Below are 15,518 nucleotides of genomic sequence, written 5' to 3' on the forward strand. Positions count from 1 at the left end.
GGCATGGTGCCGCTGGCGTGGCCCTGCCCCTCCCCCCTCCCCCATCCCCCATTGCCACCTCCCCCCGTGCCGGGGTCCAACCCCAGCAGGTCCAGGGGTCCCCAAAGGTGTGGATGGAGTTGGCGAAGAACTGGCTAGGCTGCTGATCAACTGAACACTGCCTCCGTGTCCTTCCTTCTTCGCCGACTCCGTCTACGCCTTTGGGAACCCCTGGACCTGCTGGGGTTGGACCCCGGCAGAACAGTGGTTCTCAACCTTCCTAATGCAACGACCCTTTAATACAGTTCCTCGTGTTGTGGTGACCCCCAATTTCATTGTTACAAATTGAACATAATTAAAGCATAGTGATTAATCACAAAAAAAAAAAATATGCCGGGGTCCGACCCCAGCGGGTCCAGGGGTCCCCAAAGGTGTGGACGGAGTCGGCGAAGAAGGAAGGACACGGAGGCAGTGTTCAGTTGATCAGCAGCCTAGCCAGGATCTCCAGCCAAGTTCTGGTCTGGATCTCCAGAGAGGTTCTGCTTAGGATCTCCAGGCAGGTTCTGTGTCCATGTTCTCTTGCTAGGTTCTCCAGCCAGGTTCTGTGTCCATGTTCTCTTGCTAGGTTCTCCAGGTTCTCCAGCCAGGTTCTGTAGCCATGTTCCCTCACTAGGTTCTCCAGGCAGGCTCTGTCCAGGTTCTCAAGCCAGGTTCGGTCACCAGGTTCTAGTCAGGTTCTCTTGCCAATTTCTGTAGTCAGGTTCAGTCCAGGATCTTTTGCCATGTTCTCTCGCTAGGTTCTGTCTCTAGGTTCTGAAGCCAGTTTCTGTCCAGGATCTTTTGCCATGTTTTCTCCAGCGAAGTTCTGTCTCTAGAGAACGTTCTGTGTAGGTTCTGTGCCTAGGTTCTGTCTCTCTTCTGTCTCTTGCTGTCTTGTTACATCTGTATTTATACCAGTTGATTCCAATCCTATCAATCTCTATTCCAAAGGTTAGGGTGTTTCTTATCTCCATTCCAGGGAGTAAAGATTATGTAGCTTAAGCATGATTGTTCGTAGTTAAAGTGATTAATTACCCGCCTGGCACTTAGTTAAGAGGTTTTATTCCCTCCCTAACTTCAGGGGAAAATCCCTACCTGGGGAAACAACCTTTCTCAGAGAGGAGACCTTGGTTAAAACACATAGTGCCAAGAAGGTGAGCAAACATATTAAGAACAGTATGCCATATATGTCAGGTCCCTTGAAACAGCAAGCATGGACTGGCTCCCGGCACCCCCGCATTGCCATTCCCTCCCTCTGCCAGCTGGCACACGCCTTGGCTTGCTTGGTGCTGCCTGCTCGCTGGACCTGCCCCCCACTGACTGGTCCTTCCACTGTTCGGTCAATTTGCATATTACACTTTTATTATATAGGATGTTATATGGATGTCATGTATTATACAACTGTCCTATATGATAAAGATGTAATATGCAAATGGTCATTATGCTGTGAAACATAACGACCGACCATGTAACGACCAGATCACGGATCAGCAGGAGGGTGGGGCAGCGAGCTACAAGTGGGCAGCAGAAAGCTATAGGAGGAGGCAGGGCAGCAAGCTATGAGGGGAGGCGGGGGAGAGAGAGGTGGAGAAAGCTACAGGAGAGTGGGGGGAGCTACTGGATGGCGGCAGCAAGCTACTGGCGAATGGATTCGTACGCAGGGCTACTAGTAGATTTTAATTATCTATGATAAGTATATATAAATTTATATGTATCTCTTTTTGTTTCAGTCAGCCTCAGTTTATTTTCCACTTCAGACATTCTGATATGTGAACTGTTAAACTCTGACATTCCGCCCTAGCTAGTTTGGCTCAGTGGATAGATAGTTGGCCTACGGACTGGAGGGTCTCAGATTCGATTCCAGTCAAGGGCACATACTCGGGTTGTGGGCTCGATCCCCAGTAGAGGATGTGCAGGAGGCAGCCGATCAATGATTCTTTCTCATCATTGATGTTTCTATCTCTATCTCCCTCTCCCTACCTCTCTGAAGTCAATAAAAATATATTTAAAAAAAAGATAAAGTCTAACATATCAAGAACAGTTCCCTAGCTAGCTAAACTTTCTACGAATGCCTTTTCCATTTTTTCCCTTTGGAGTTATTTGTGAGAATAAACTCAGAATTTTATTTTTAGAACTCTTAAACCATTTTTGAACTGCATTTTAAAAGCTCTTCGGTTCTGATATCATGCTCTACCTTCTCTGAATTTTTAAAATATTTTTTAAAATTGTATTTTATTTCTAATTACCTATGGTTACTCTCTCCCAAGGAGCTTATTGTTCTTTATCACTCCCGTTTAACTAAGTTCAGTGTAATATCACAGATCCTTTTTTTTTAACCTTTGAAAGATAACCTCATCTGTAAAACTAATTACAAACATGAACGACTTAATCTACAAAGATAGATTAAGCAGGTGTCAGAAGAGTATCACAATTGTCATTGTATTTTGCCTCTGTTCTAACTTTATGTTCCAAGTGCAAACATGAGCACATCTGAGGCCTCCTTAGGTGGGCTTGTTACACACCTCAAATGTATCTCTATTTCTATTTCTCTATTTGCTTTATATATCTCTGCACACAGTCTTTATGTACACTGTTCCTTCTTAAGTGGGACGTTTTGATATTTTGATACCATGTGTGTTTTGAACCACCCCTTCCTCTGTCAGATTTACTATGTAAATTTTCCTTGAGCCAAGTTTTCTAGCCTTCAAACTTATTTGTTACATTTATTATCTTTTGTTGTTGAAATTATTACAGATGTCCCTCATTTACCTCCCTTTTACCCCCCTCTATCCAAACCCCGCCTCCCCTCCCTCTGGCCCTAACCATGTTGTTGTCTGTGAACATGGGTTATACTTACATGTTCTTTAACTATACTCTTCATGTTCTTTTATTCTGTCCTCCCCACCCACCTGTCCTCTGACATCTGTCAGTCTGTATCATGTATCCATGACGCTGGTTCTATTTTGTTTGTCAGATTATTTTGTTCATTAGATTCCACATATAAGTGAGATCATATGGTATTTGTTTTTCTATGACTGACTTATTTCACTTAGCATTATAATCTCTAGGTCCATCCATGCTGTCTCAAAAGGTAAGAGTTCCTCCCTTTTTACCGTCATGTAGTATTTCATTCTGTAAATGTGCCACAGCTTTTTTATCTACTCATCTACTAATGGGCACTTGGACTGTTTCCAGATCTTGGCTATTGTTAGCAATGCTGCTATGAACATAGGGGTGCATATATACCAGGGGTCCTCAAACTACGGCCCGCGGGCCACATGCGGCCCGCAGAAAACATTTATCTGGCCCACCGGGTGTTTTTGCTGCCACTGTGTGCATAGGAATTTGTTCATAGTTTTTTTTTAAACTATAGTCCGGCCCTCCAACAGTCTGAGGAACAGTGAACTGGCCCCCTGTTTAAAAAATTTGAGGACCCCTGATATATACTTTTGATAGGTGTTTCAGGATTCTTAGTATATATTTTCAGAAGTGGGATTGCTGGGTCAATCAGCAGTTCCATTATTAATTTTTTAAGGAAATTCCATACTATTTCCCACAGTGGCTGCACCAGTCTGCATTCCCATCAACAGTGCACTAGGGTTCCCTTTTCTCTACATCCTCTCCAGCACCTTTTGTTGCTGACAGGTGTAAGGTGATATCTCACTGTGGTTTTAATTTGCACCTGATGATTAGTGACATTAAAATTTCTTTCATATGTCCATTGACCATCTGTGTGTCCTCTTTGGAGAAGTGTCTATTTAGGTCCTTTTCCCTTTTTGAATTGGATTTTTTGTCTTCCTGTTGTTAGTTGGGTAAGTTCTTTATATATTTTGGAAGTTAACCCCTTATCATATTGGTGAAAATGTTTTCCCATAGAGTGGTCTCCCTTTTCATTTTGTTGATGATTTCTTTTGCTGTGCAGAAGCTTTTAGTTTGATATAATCCCATTTGTTTATTTTTTTCTTGTTTTCCTTGCCCTAGGAGATATATTGGCAAAAATATTGCTATGACAGATATCTGAGATTTTACTGCCTATGTCCTTTTCTAGGATCTTTATGGTTTCATGCTTTACATTTAAGTCTTTTATCCATTTTGAGTTTATTCTTGTGTATGGTATAGGTTGTTGGCTTAGTTCATTTTTTTGCATGTATTTGTCCAAATTTCCTAACACCACTTATTGAATAGAGTATTTTTGCTCTATTGTATGCTCTTGCCTCCTTTGTAAAATATTAGTTGACCACAGAGGTTGATTTCTGAGCTCTCCATTCTGTTACATTGATCAATATGCCTGTTCTGATGCCAGTACCAGGCTGTTTTGATTACAATGGCCTTGTAATATAGTTTGATATCTGGCATTGTGATCCTTCTAATTCTGTTCTTCTTTCTCAAGAGTGCTGAGGCTACTTGGGGTCTTTTTTGGTTCCATATAAATTTTTGGAATATTTGGTCTACATTTGTGCAATATGCTATTGGTATTTTAGTTGGGATTACATTGAATCTATAGATTTCTTTGGTTGTATGGACATTTTAATGATGTTAATCCTTCTAATTTATGAACATGGTATATGCTTCCACTTATTTGTGTCTTCCTCAGTTTCTTTCTTCAGTGTTCTATAATTTTCCAAGTGCAGGTCTTTTACCTCCTTTTTTAAATTTATTCTTAGGTACCTCACATTTTGTTGTTGTTACAATAGTAAGTGGGATTGTTTTCTTAGTTCTCTTTCTGATAGTTCATTATTGGTGTATAGAAATGCTATTGATTTCTGGATATTGATTTTATATCCTGCCACTTTTCCAAATTCATATATTAGATCTAGTAGCTTTTTGGTGGAGACTTTGGGGTTTTCTATATACACTATCATGTCATCTGTGAATAATAACAGTTTCACTTCATCATTTCCAATTTGGATGCATTTTATTTCTTCTTATTTGAATGCTGTGGCTGGAACTTCCAGTACTATGTTGAGTAAGATTGGTAAAAGCAGACATCCCAGGCGTGGTCCTGATCTTAAGGGAAACACTTTTAATTTTTCTCATTGAGTATAATGTTGGCTGTAGGTTTTCATATATGGCCTTTATTATGTTGAGGTATGGTCTCTTTATTACCACTTTGGTAAGAATTTTTAACATAAATCAGTGCTGGGTTTTATGCAATGCTTTTTCTGTAGCTATTGATAGGATTATGTGATTTTTATATTTCATTTTGTTCATTTCATTTATTGATTTACTAGAGGCCCGTTGCACAGATTTTTGCACGGTGGTGGGGGGGGGGTGCATTGTCCCTCAGACTGGCCTGCGCACTCTCACAATCTGGAACCCCTTGGGGGATGTCTGACTGCCGGTTTAGGCCCGATCCCCGCAGGCCTGCCTATGGGGATCTGGCCTAAACCTGCAGTTGGACATCCCCTGAGGGATGTAGCAGTGAGCAAAGTGGCAGGTGGCCAGGGAGGAGCCCGAGCTGCTCTTTCACCGCTCTTGCGCCATGTTCTCGCCACTTGCCGCGCTCGCTGCTCCATAGTGCTGCCATGGATGCCGGAGAGTCTCCCGCCGTTGTGCTCACCAGCTGTGAGCCCAGCTCTGGCTGAGTGGCACTGACCACCAGGGAGCAGCTTCTGCATTGGACATCTGCCCCCTGGTGGTCAGTGCATGTCATAGTGACTGGTTGTTTTGGTTCTGTTGGAACGTTTGCTTAGGATTTATATATATACATGAATATTATACCAGCCTTGCATCCCTGGAATAAATCCCACTTGATCATGGTGTATGATCTTTTTAATATACTAGAGGACTTGTGAGTGAACGAATTTGTGCACAGTGGGGTTCCTTGGCTTGGCCAGTGATCAGGGCCCATCGGGGCTGGCCTGCCAGGGGAAGGGACCATAGGAGGTTGGCTGTGGGAGTCCACTGACCACCAGGGGGCAGCTCCTGCATTGAGCATCTATATCATAGTGACTGGTCAACTGGTCGTTCAGTTGACCAGTCACAATGGTCACTTGGGCTTTTATATATATAGATTGCTGCATCTAATTTGCTAATATTTTGTTGAGGATTTTAGCATCTATGTTCATCAGGAATATTGGCCTATAATTTTCTTTCTTTGTGGTGTTTCTATCTAGTTTTGGAATTAAGATTAAGTTGGCCTCATAAAAAGAGTCTTCCCCCCTCTTGAATTTTTGGAATGCATTGAGAAAGATAGGTATTAGTCGGTTCTTTGAATCTTTGGTAAAATTCACCTGTGAAGCCATCCAGGCCAGGACTTTTGTTTGTTAGCAGTTTTCTTTTTTTTTTTTTTAATTTGTCTTTATTGTTGAAAGTATTACAGATGTTCCCCTTTCTTTTTCCCATTGACCCCCTCAACCCCACACCTGCCCCTCCCAGGCCTTCACCACACTATTGTCTGCGTCCATGGGTTTTACATATAATCATATAAGTTCCCCTGTTAATCTCTCCCTTCCCACCCTCCAACCCCTGCCTACCCTCTGATATTTGTCAGTCTGTTCCATGCTTCTATGTTCCTGGATCTATTTTGTTTATGTGTTTATTTTGTTCATTAGATTCCACATATGAGTGAGATCATGTGGTACTTTTCTTTCTCTGACTGACTTATTTTGATTAGCATAATGCTGTCCAGGTCCCTCCATGCTGTCTCAAGGGGTAAAAGATCCTTCTTTTTCACAGTTGCATAGTATTCCATGGTATATGATTGCGAACCTTTTGAGCTCGGCGTGTCAAAATTTTGAAAAACCCTAACTTAACTCTGGTGCCATGTCACATATAGAAATATTCATATTTTTTTTTATATTTGCAACCATAGTAAAAAAAAAGATTTATATTTTTGATATTTATTTTATATACTTAAATGCCATTTAACAAAGAAAAATCAACCAAAAATATGTATAAAATGAACAAAAACAGAAAAACAATGTAGATTTAGGAAAAAAATAATAATAAAAACAATGATAATCAAATGGTATGAAAACTAGAAATTAGTGACTTTTTTGGTGCTGAAGTTTGTCTGCTAATTCTTCGATTGCAGGTTCATACTTGGTGCACTTCAAGGCCAAGCAACCGCCACTAACTTCATCTGTTAGCCGGTTCCTTTTGTTCGTTTTAATATTATTTATTGCTGAGAACAAAGTCTCACAAAAATATGTTGATGAAAAAATTGTTAACAAAGCCATCGCTAGATTTTTTATGTCGCTAAAAGTGTCAGGTACTCTGTTCCAAGCACTCAAATTTCTTGTTGGTAGTTGCACTCTTCTTCATTATTCAAATGATTTGGTTCCAGATTTTCAAGTTTCGACCTAAAGTGGAAAAACACATGAGTCCAAATGCTACCTTGAAAATCTGCAAGTTGCATCTCTAAATCGTCAATTTGCATCCATTGGAAATCCTTTAATTCCAAAGTACTGTAAACAACTACATTCGGATACTTAATTATTTTAATGGTCTGTTCTAGGCTTCTAAATTGGTCGAATCTTTCGCTGAGCTGTTCAAATAATGAGCTTACTATATTCTGGTACATAAGTATGGACTCCATTACACTCGTTGTAGTGGCCTTCTCAAAATACTTTTTTATCCAAGGAAAATACTTATAAGTTTTAGTTTCAATACCTCGCTTGAATATTTTAAGTTTACTTTCAAAAGATTTGATGTATCCAAACATAACGTCAATACTTTTGCCAAAACCTTGTAGTTTTAAGTTCAGTTCATTCACATGAACAGAGAGATCTGTAAAAAACATCAAATTGCTGACCCACTTATGATCATTGATCTGAGGAAAGTTTGCCAGATCCTTATTCTCAATAAATACCGTAATTTCTTCAAAGCATTCCACAAATTGCTCAAGTACTTTACCTCTACTCAGCCATCTCACATTATTGAACATCAGTAGTCCACTGTAGGTTGAATCAACTTCCTGTAAAAATGCATAAAATTCTCGCATGTGAAGGGGTCGAGAAGCTATAAAAATTTACAATTTTTGCTACAACTGACATTAAGTCATTCAATTCTGAGAATCCTGATTTGGCACACAACACCTCCTGATGGATAATGCAGTGAAAAGGTACAAGTGGATGTCTAATAGCTTCCATAAACAATTTAAGGAATCCCACATTTTTTCACACCATATTTGGTGCCCCATCTGTCGTGACTGACACAATTTCAGAGATATCAATGTTTAGGTCACTGGATGTTTTTATAACAACCTTTCATATTTCATTTCCTGATGTACTTATTGGCACTGATTCTAACTTTATCAACTCTACTCTCATTTATTTCTGCTCTGATCTTTATTATTTCCTTCCTTCTACTTACTCTGGGCTTTTCTTGTTGTTCTCTTTCTAATTCTTTAAGTTGTAGGGTTAGATCCTTTATTAATAATTTTGTGTGTGTGTGTGTGTGTGTGTGTTTGAGGTATACCTTTAATGCTGTGAACTTCCCTCTCAGGACTGCTTTTGCTATGTCCCATATATTTGGGGGTTTTGTTTGTTCATTTTTATTTGTTTCCACATAATTATTGATTTCTTCCTTGATCTCATTGGTAACCCCTTCATTGTTTAATAACTTGTTATTTAGCCTCCATGTGTTTGAATGTTTTTGAGGTCTTTTTTTAAATTTTGGTTTATTTCTAGTTTTAGAAATTGTCATCTGAGACTATGCTTGATATGTCTTCAATCTTCTTGAATTTGTTAAGACTTATTTTGTGTCCTAACATGTCATCTATCTTTGATAATGTTCCATGTGCTCTTGAGAAGAATGTATATTCTGTTGCTTTGAGATGAAATGTCTCTTCTCCCCTCAAAACTGAGCCTAGCAGGGTGGGGCCAGCTGGCTTTCCCTGCTACCTTCCTCCAGCAGGACTTGGAGGAATAAATCAGGGCAGCAGTCCACTTGAGGTGGCACCAGCCCTTGGGAGCGTAGAGAGCTGCTTGCCTCCTTGTATCTCTGCAGCATACTGCCAGAGACCCTGACGGAGAACTCTGCAGGGCTCCAGTCAAATGTCACAGTTCTAAGTTACACCCTCTTCCACTCATGGCCCCTTGGGAGGGGAACTGGCTGCTAGCCTTCTAGCTCAGCAGCACTCCACCAGAGACCCTAATGGAAGGCCAAATGTCCCAATTCTGAGTTGTGTCCCTTTCCCCTGTGAGGTTGCACCAGCAGAAGGGCTTGTGTCAGTTCTTCCAGTTCTGAGTTGTGTTGTACCAGCAGCATGGTGCTGGCAAAGTTTGGAGGAACAGATCAACACAGCCCCCCATTAAGGGTTGCACTGCCCTTGAGAGTTGCATAGAGAGCTTCTCGCCTCCTAGCTCTGTAGCACACTGCCAGAGACCCTGACAAGGGAGTCTTCCATTTGGATGGTGCCTGCCTAACCTGTGGGAGAGAGAAAAATTGGCCCTTGTTCCCAAGTCACTCAGTTCAATGATCATCTGAGAGTTTGCCTGTAGTTTCTCCAGAAAAAGAGTGCACCTCAGGTCCCTGTTGGGTGTAGCTTACAGTCCTTTATGCCAGACTTTAGCTTGGCAGGGTGGTGTCACCAGTGTTTAGAGGCTGGGGTTAGTGCACTTTCTTCAGCTGGTGCTGTAAGAATAGAAGTGCTCAACCTTCGAAGATGGTGCCCGAGGGTGGTGTGGAATGTTGGTCCCAGACTGGGACCTCAGTAGCCTATCTTTTTTCAGTCTGTGCAGATAATACCCCTGTTCAGGTGTCCTTTGTTGTTTATTGAGATTGACTGCTCTAAATTTTAGCTGGCCCAGCTGCAGTGGCTCAGTGGTTGATCATCTACTTATGAACCAGGAGGTCATGTTTTGATTCCGGTAGGGGCATATGCCCGGGTTGCGGGATTGATGCCAGATTGTTCAGGAGGCAGCCGATCAATGATTCTCTCTAATCATTGATGTTTCTATCTCTCTACCTCTCTCTTCCTCTCTGAAATCAATAAAAATATATTTTTTAAAATGTCATTAAATTTTAGCTGTAAATCCGGTTTGTCACCAGGAAGAGGTGTGTGTCACTTTCAGCTACTCTGCAGTCATCTTGGGACCTGTTTGTGACTTTTGTTGATGATATTGTTGAAGTAGGAAGGGATGAAAAGGGTCTGATAGCAGTTGTATTTGAAGCAAACATGTCTATGTGGCTTGATCAAAACCAGATAGGTACCGATTGCTCTGAAGAAGGCAAAGAATATAGCTGAGAGTTTGGAAATAAGGAAAATATCAAATGTCTTAATATCTAGGTCTTCATCACACCCCTTGCTCCACCACCACCTCCCTCCCAAACCAGAGAACTATCAGCAACCCATAGCAACTTGGAGTTTAATACATCTAGCAACGTAATAAATGATGTAAAACAGAGATGCCTCAATGGCTAGAACAAGCATGTCAAACTCGTGGGCCATGGGCCACATGCAGCCCACAAAAATTTTTTTTTGCATCTCAGCCAATATAACAGTATGTAAGAAATGTTTTAATAAAATTTTCATAAATTAATTTCTACAATATTCTGTTTTACGTAATTATTAACAACGAACTACAACGTTTGCTAATGACTGATCACTATAATCGTGTTGCATTCATTTCCCTTACACGCCTTACGGGCAGGTGCACCATTTCTCTCCACCAATACTAGCAGTGAATATTTTAGCAGCCGACTGTCACGTCATTAGTCTTGGACTGACTTGTTTGGTGTGCGCAACAGGGAATATTTCACTTTTGGAGAACAAGAAAAATAGGTTTGTTTGCGTTACACTTACTAATTTGTGCAGTTATTCAGTGTCTGGTAAGTTAATGATCAAGAAAAAATATTAATTTTTTATTTAAATGTTCTATAATTTTATGTTAACGATCACTCATTTATTTCAGCCCTTGGTATTCAGCATGTCTCTATCGAAATAAACCTATGTTTCTATGAAAATTGAAGCTTTTGTTTTTTTGCGACCCACATAAACTTAAACTTTGTTTATTTGGCCCTTGTTAGCCTTTGAGTTTGACATGCTTGGGCTAGAAGAATATATTATTAAAACAGCCCAAACTACCTTATTCTTGGTTTCCATACACTCTTTTTGCTTAGCCACTGGCCCTCAGTACACCACTTATGTACTTATTTAAGGAGGGGAAACTGTCTCTTTCCAGACAGGATTCAGGTCTGTAAGTGCATGTGCATGGCCAATGCCATTATAAAGGATTTGGGCTTGGAGTCTCTGTAGTGTTTCTGCTAAACAGGAATATCTTTGGATGTTTAGAATGAAGGCAGATTCTTCTTTCTATACCTTCGTTCAGCCTCCTGTTGCAAATTCAGGTCAGTTTTATCTACAGAGAAAGTTGGTTGAAGTAGGTAAGCTAACCCCCTATTTCTTTTTACCCCTACAGATGTTTTTGGGAATATATTTATATTTGGGGCCTTACTTCTTATTTGACATTGTGCATCCCCAAATGCACTCTCTGGAACAGTCAATGAAAGTTTGATCAGCCGTCTTCATTAGGCTTACTGGCATCTGACATTGAAACTGACACACTGAAAAGGTTTTACATTTCATCTACTATCTTCTTTCTGTTTTTGCAGTTTGCTTTTAGCTGACTACACAGGCACAGCATTTTGCACATGTTGCATGATTCATTCCTTTCCTTTAGAATCATTTCCAGTGTACAGCTGCTCAACCTGTAATAACATTTGTCATCATCTCTTCACGTTCAATTTGCAGAGGGGTAGTGGTGGGGGAGGGGGAGTCTCTACTTTCATTTTAATGGAAATCATAGGTCTCTTTATTACTCCTTTCAGTTGCTTTTGTTTTTGTCAGGATGAGATTAATAATATTCCTGAAACAACTCAGAATGAAGCCCGTAGCCACTGTAACCTAAGGACAGGTGACACCACTCAATGGTAACACCATCTGCTGGTGGTGCACACAGCTGGGGTGCTTTGATTCTTTAGAATCTATCTTTGAAATTTATAAATTGGATAAGTATTCTGAATGACTCTCTAAAAATATCACGGGTTCTTTTTTTCTCTAGCAGACCTATAATTTTTGAATCACATTTACTTTAATATTGCAATATTTTAGTTGTGAATCTTGCTTTGCTTTGTCTCATGATGAGTTGGGACAAAATTATATGCTGGTAAGAGTGCTGTATGGCCCTAACCGGTTTGGCTCAGTGGATAGGGTGTCCTCCTGCGGACTCAAGGGTCCCGGGTTCGATTCCGGTCAGGGGCATGTACCTTGGTTGCAGGCACATCCCCAGTGGGGAGTGTGCAGGAGGCAGCTGATCGATGTTTCTCTCTCATTGATGTTTCTGACTCTATCTCTCTCCCTTCCTCTCTGTAAAAAATCAATAAAATATATATTTTTTAAAAAAGAGTGCTGTATGGATGAGAAGTCAGGACTCCTGAATAGTGGCCCTCTTCCCCCCAGTAATGCTCATATCACTCACAAGTCATACCTTGCTGATCCTTGGTTTTCTGATCAGTATCATGAAGGGCTGAATTATTTCCAACCTTAACATATTATATTTAGATAAAATTTTCATTGTCATACTTTTGTTATTGGGCTCTTTGTTTTTTCATCCCTGAGAATTGCTAAATAGTTTCTGAACTCTAGATTTATGTCCTATGTTCCTATTTTAAAATGCTTTCATTGAGTAACTACTATGTTCTGGACACTAAACTAGACACTGGGGACTAAATAAACAAGACATTTTCCTGCTGAGTATTTTTAGCTCCCTTCCCAATTCCAGTTGAAAAATTTTTGATCAGGTCAGTGGATTTCATTTACAGCACATTCTTCTTGACGTGCATGAGGTGAGTGCAGCATTTTTCTTTCTAAAAGCTCTCTTTTTTCAGCTGTGAGAAACTGTGAGGTCAGAAACTGAAACCTGCTCTTCCACATCCTCTGTGTAGCTGGCTCTAAGTTACAGGTTTCAACTGGTAGCAGCAATGAAAAATGTCACCTGTGCTCTTTAGTTCTCCCTTTTTCCAGAAGGAGTTTTACTTTCTCGAGTTAGTTAGTAGCTTGATATTATTGGCATTCATTCGGCCTGTAACTTAGTTCTCTCACCATCCGCTTAGCACTAGTGTCCAGTCCTGATTGCAGGCCTTTAAGAAATCTTCTCTATCCTAAGGACATTACTTCAAAAGTTTTATTTTAGAGAAAATATACATTTTGTACACAGTGCACATCACTGGCAAATCTGAAAACATTTTGTTCATTCATTCCTCTTATATTGGTTGAACACCTTCTGTGTGCAGTTACTGTGAGGTACTTTGGATAGAGCAGTAGGCAAGACTTTTAAAAGTCCCTGTCATAGCTTCCTATTGCTGCTGTAACAAATTACCACATGCTTAATGGGCTAAAACAATACAGCTTTATTATCTTACTGTTCTGGAGGTGAAAAATATAAAGTGAAGCTGCAGAGCTAAAATGAGTGTTGGCAGGGCTGTATTTCTTCTGGGAGCTGAGGAAATTTATTCTTGCCTCTCTGAGCTGCTAGCAGCCTTGGGCAAACTACTGCCCGCGGGCCGGATCCGGCCCGTTTGAAATGAATAAAACTATTGAAAAAAAAGACCTTACCCTTTTATGTAATGATGTTTACTTTGAATTTATATTAGTTCACACAAACACTCCATCCATGCTTTTGTTCTGGCCCTCCGGTCCAGCTTAAGAACCCACTGTGGCCCTCCAGTCAAAAAGTTTGCCCACCCCTGTAGAGGCTACTACCTGCATGCTCTGCCTCACAACTCCACATTTCCCTGACCTGTGTCCATTGTTACATCACCTTCCCTGACTTCATCCTTCTGCCTGCCTTTCCAAAAATCCTTTTGACCACATTGCATCAACCTAGATATTTCAGAGTAGCATTTCCACCTCATGATCCTTAATTTAATCCACCTGCAAATTCCCTTTTGCCACGTAAGGTAACGTATTCGCAGGTTTTGGGGACTATAACATGGACATTGGAGGGAGCCATTATTCTGACTCCTATAGTTTCTATAGTCTTGTTTCTATTCTTGTGAAAAAATGTTAGTAGTAGATAGTCTGAGTCCGTCAGATTTACTTTTTCTGATGAACTGTTAATATTTCACATCTGCATTACAATTTGAAATATGTTAGATTAGATTTAAGACAGTGGTTCTCAACCTTGGCTGCACATTAGAATCACCTGGGAATCTTTTTAAAATTCTGATTTCTGGCCCTCATCCTCCGGAAATTCTGTTTTTTTGTTATGAGGTGAGGCTACAACATTAGTAACAAAGAAACAGAATTTCCAGAGGATGAGGCCCAGAAATCAGGATTTTAAAAAGATTCCCAGGTGATTCTAATGTGCAGCCAAGGTTGAGAACCACTGTCTTAAGATGTGGGCAGTTTTTCTAGGGATATCATTATGTAATGAAAAAACCTAACCAGTTTAATTCATGTTTTAAGTAGTAGAAACCTATAGAACTGTCACTGCCATAAAAAACATCTTAAAAAATTTTAAATGCCAACTTAAAAAAATCATCAAAATGGACAGAAATACAAATATAAGAGTCCCAATAATTTCTAATCAGGAAAAAAACATTTAGAAAAACTGCTTAAAATCCTAGAATAAACCTAATTAAGGTGTTTGGAGTGGGAAAATAATCTATAGTGAGGATCTGGTTTGTCTTTTTATATAGCTTTTTTGTTCATAAACAGTACAAAATAGCCAAGAACATTTTTAACCATTAATTACTGTGATGTAAAAATTGTGTAGCCCTGGCCAGGTAGCACAGTTGCTTAGGTTGTCGTCCTGATATGACAAGAGTGTGGATTTGATCCCCAATCAGAGCACATACAAAAATCAACTAACAAATGCATTAATAAGTGGAACAACAAATCTTCTCTCTTTCTCTCTCGCTTTTCTTCTCTCTCCCCCCTCTCTCTAAAGTTAATAAATTAAAATAATTATATAAATATAATATTAGAAATCCTCAAAACATGAATGGTTTTAAAAGATGTCAAACATATTCTAAAAACAAAAAACTGGTTGAGTTTGTGTAGGTTTTTAAGAAATTGCTTAAAGTTTTCTTCCTGGATATGTCATATTGCTCACTATCATTGCTAATAAGTTTGGGGTTTTAAGGGACTGAGAGTAGATGAAAGTGGGAAAATGGATGAGTTTCTAGCAAGAGGTATTTATATTCTCTATTTTATAATGATAACGTGGGAATAATTTGCCAAAATATCTTAAATTTAACTTCCGACATCCCGTTACTCTAAGCTTTCCTTTTTTTTTTTCATTTTTTAGTGCAACAACAGTCAAATCAGAAGAATCTGATGAAAATGGACAGCCTTTGCTATTTCTTTCTGTACCACAAATTAAAGTTAGGAGTTTTGGGTATCTGTCATGCTTGTTATTGATTGCTAAAGATACAAAGCTGAAGGAAGCACAAGCATGCATTGAAGGTGATATTTACACTCTAGCCTGTGATTTGAACGTTTAGAAACATAATCTTGGGGAAAATCTTGTTACAGTCTCTTGAAAAAAGTT

General features: G+C 39.8%; 1 protein-coding gene across 1 annotated transcript in view; it reads left to right on the forward strand.

The window, feature by feature from the left end:
• The window catches only part of ODAD2 (outer dynein arm docking complex subunit 2), a gene marked incomplete at its 5' end in the record, with an annotated part of 240,053 nt that overhangs the window by 14,555 nt on the left and 209,980 nt on the right, over nt 1–15,518 (forward strand). Inside the window, 2 exons of the mRNA XM_081099802.1 lie at nt 11,813–11,895; nt 15,249–15,433. Of these exons, the coding sequence (XP_080955928.1) occupies nt 11,813–11,895; nt 15,249–15,433 (268 nt within the window). The remainder of the gene's footprint in view (nt 1–11,812; nt 11,896–15,248; nt 15,434–15,518) is intronic.

This window comes from Myotis nattereri (genome assembly GCF_964212035.1).
Source record: "Myotis nattereri genome assembly, chromosome: 1".
In the NCBI taxonomy this organism is placed as follows: domain Eukaryota; kingdom Metazoa; phylum Chordata; class Mammalia; order Chiroptera; family Vespertilionidae; genus Myotis; species Myotis nattereri.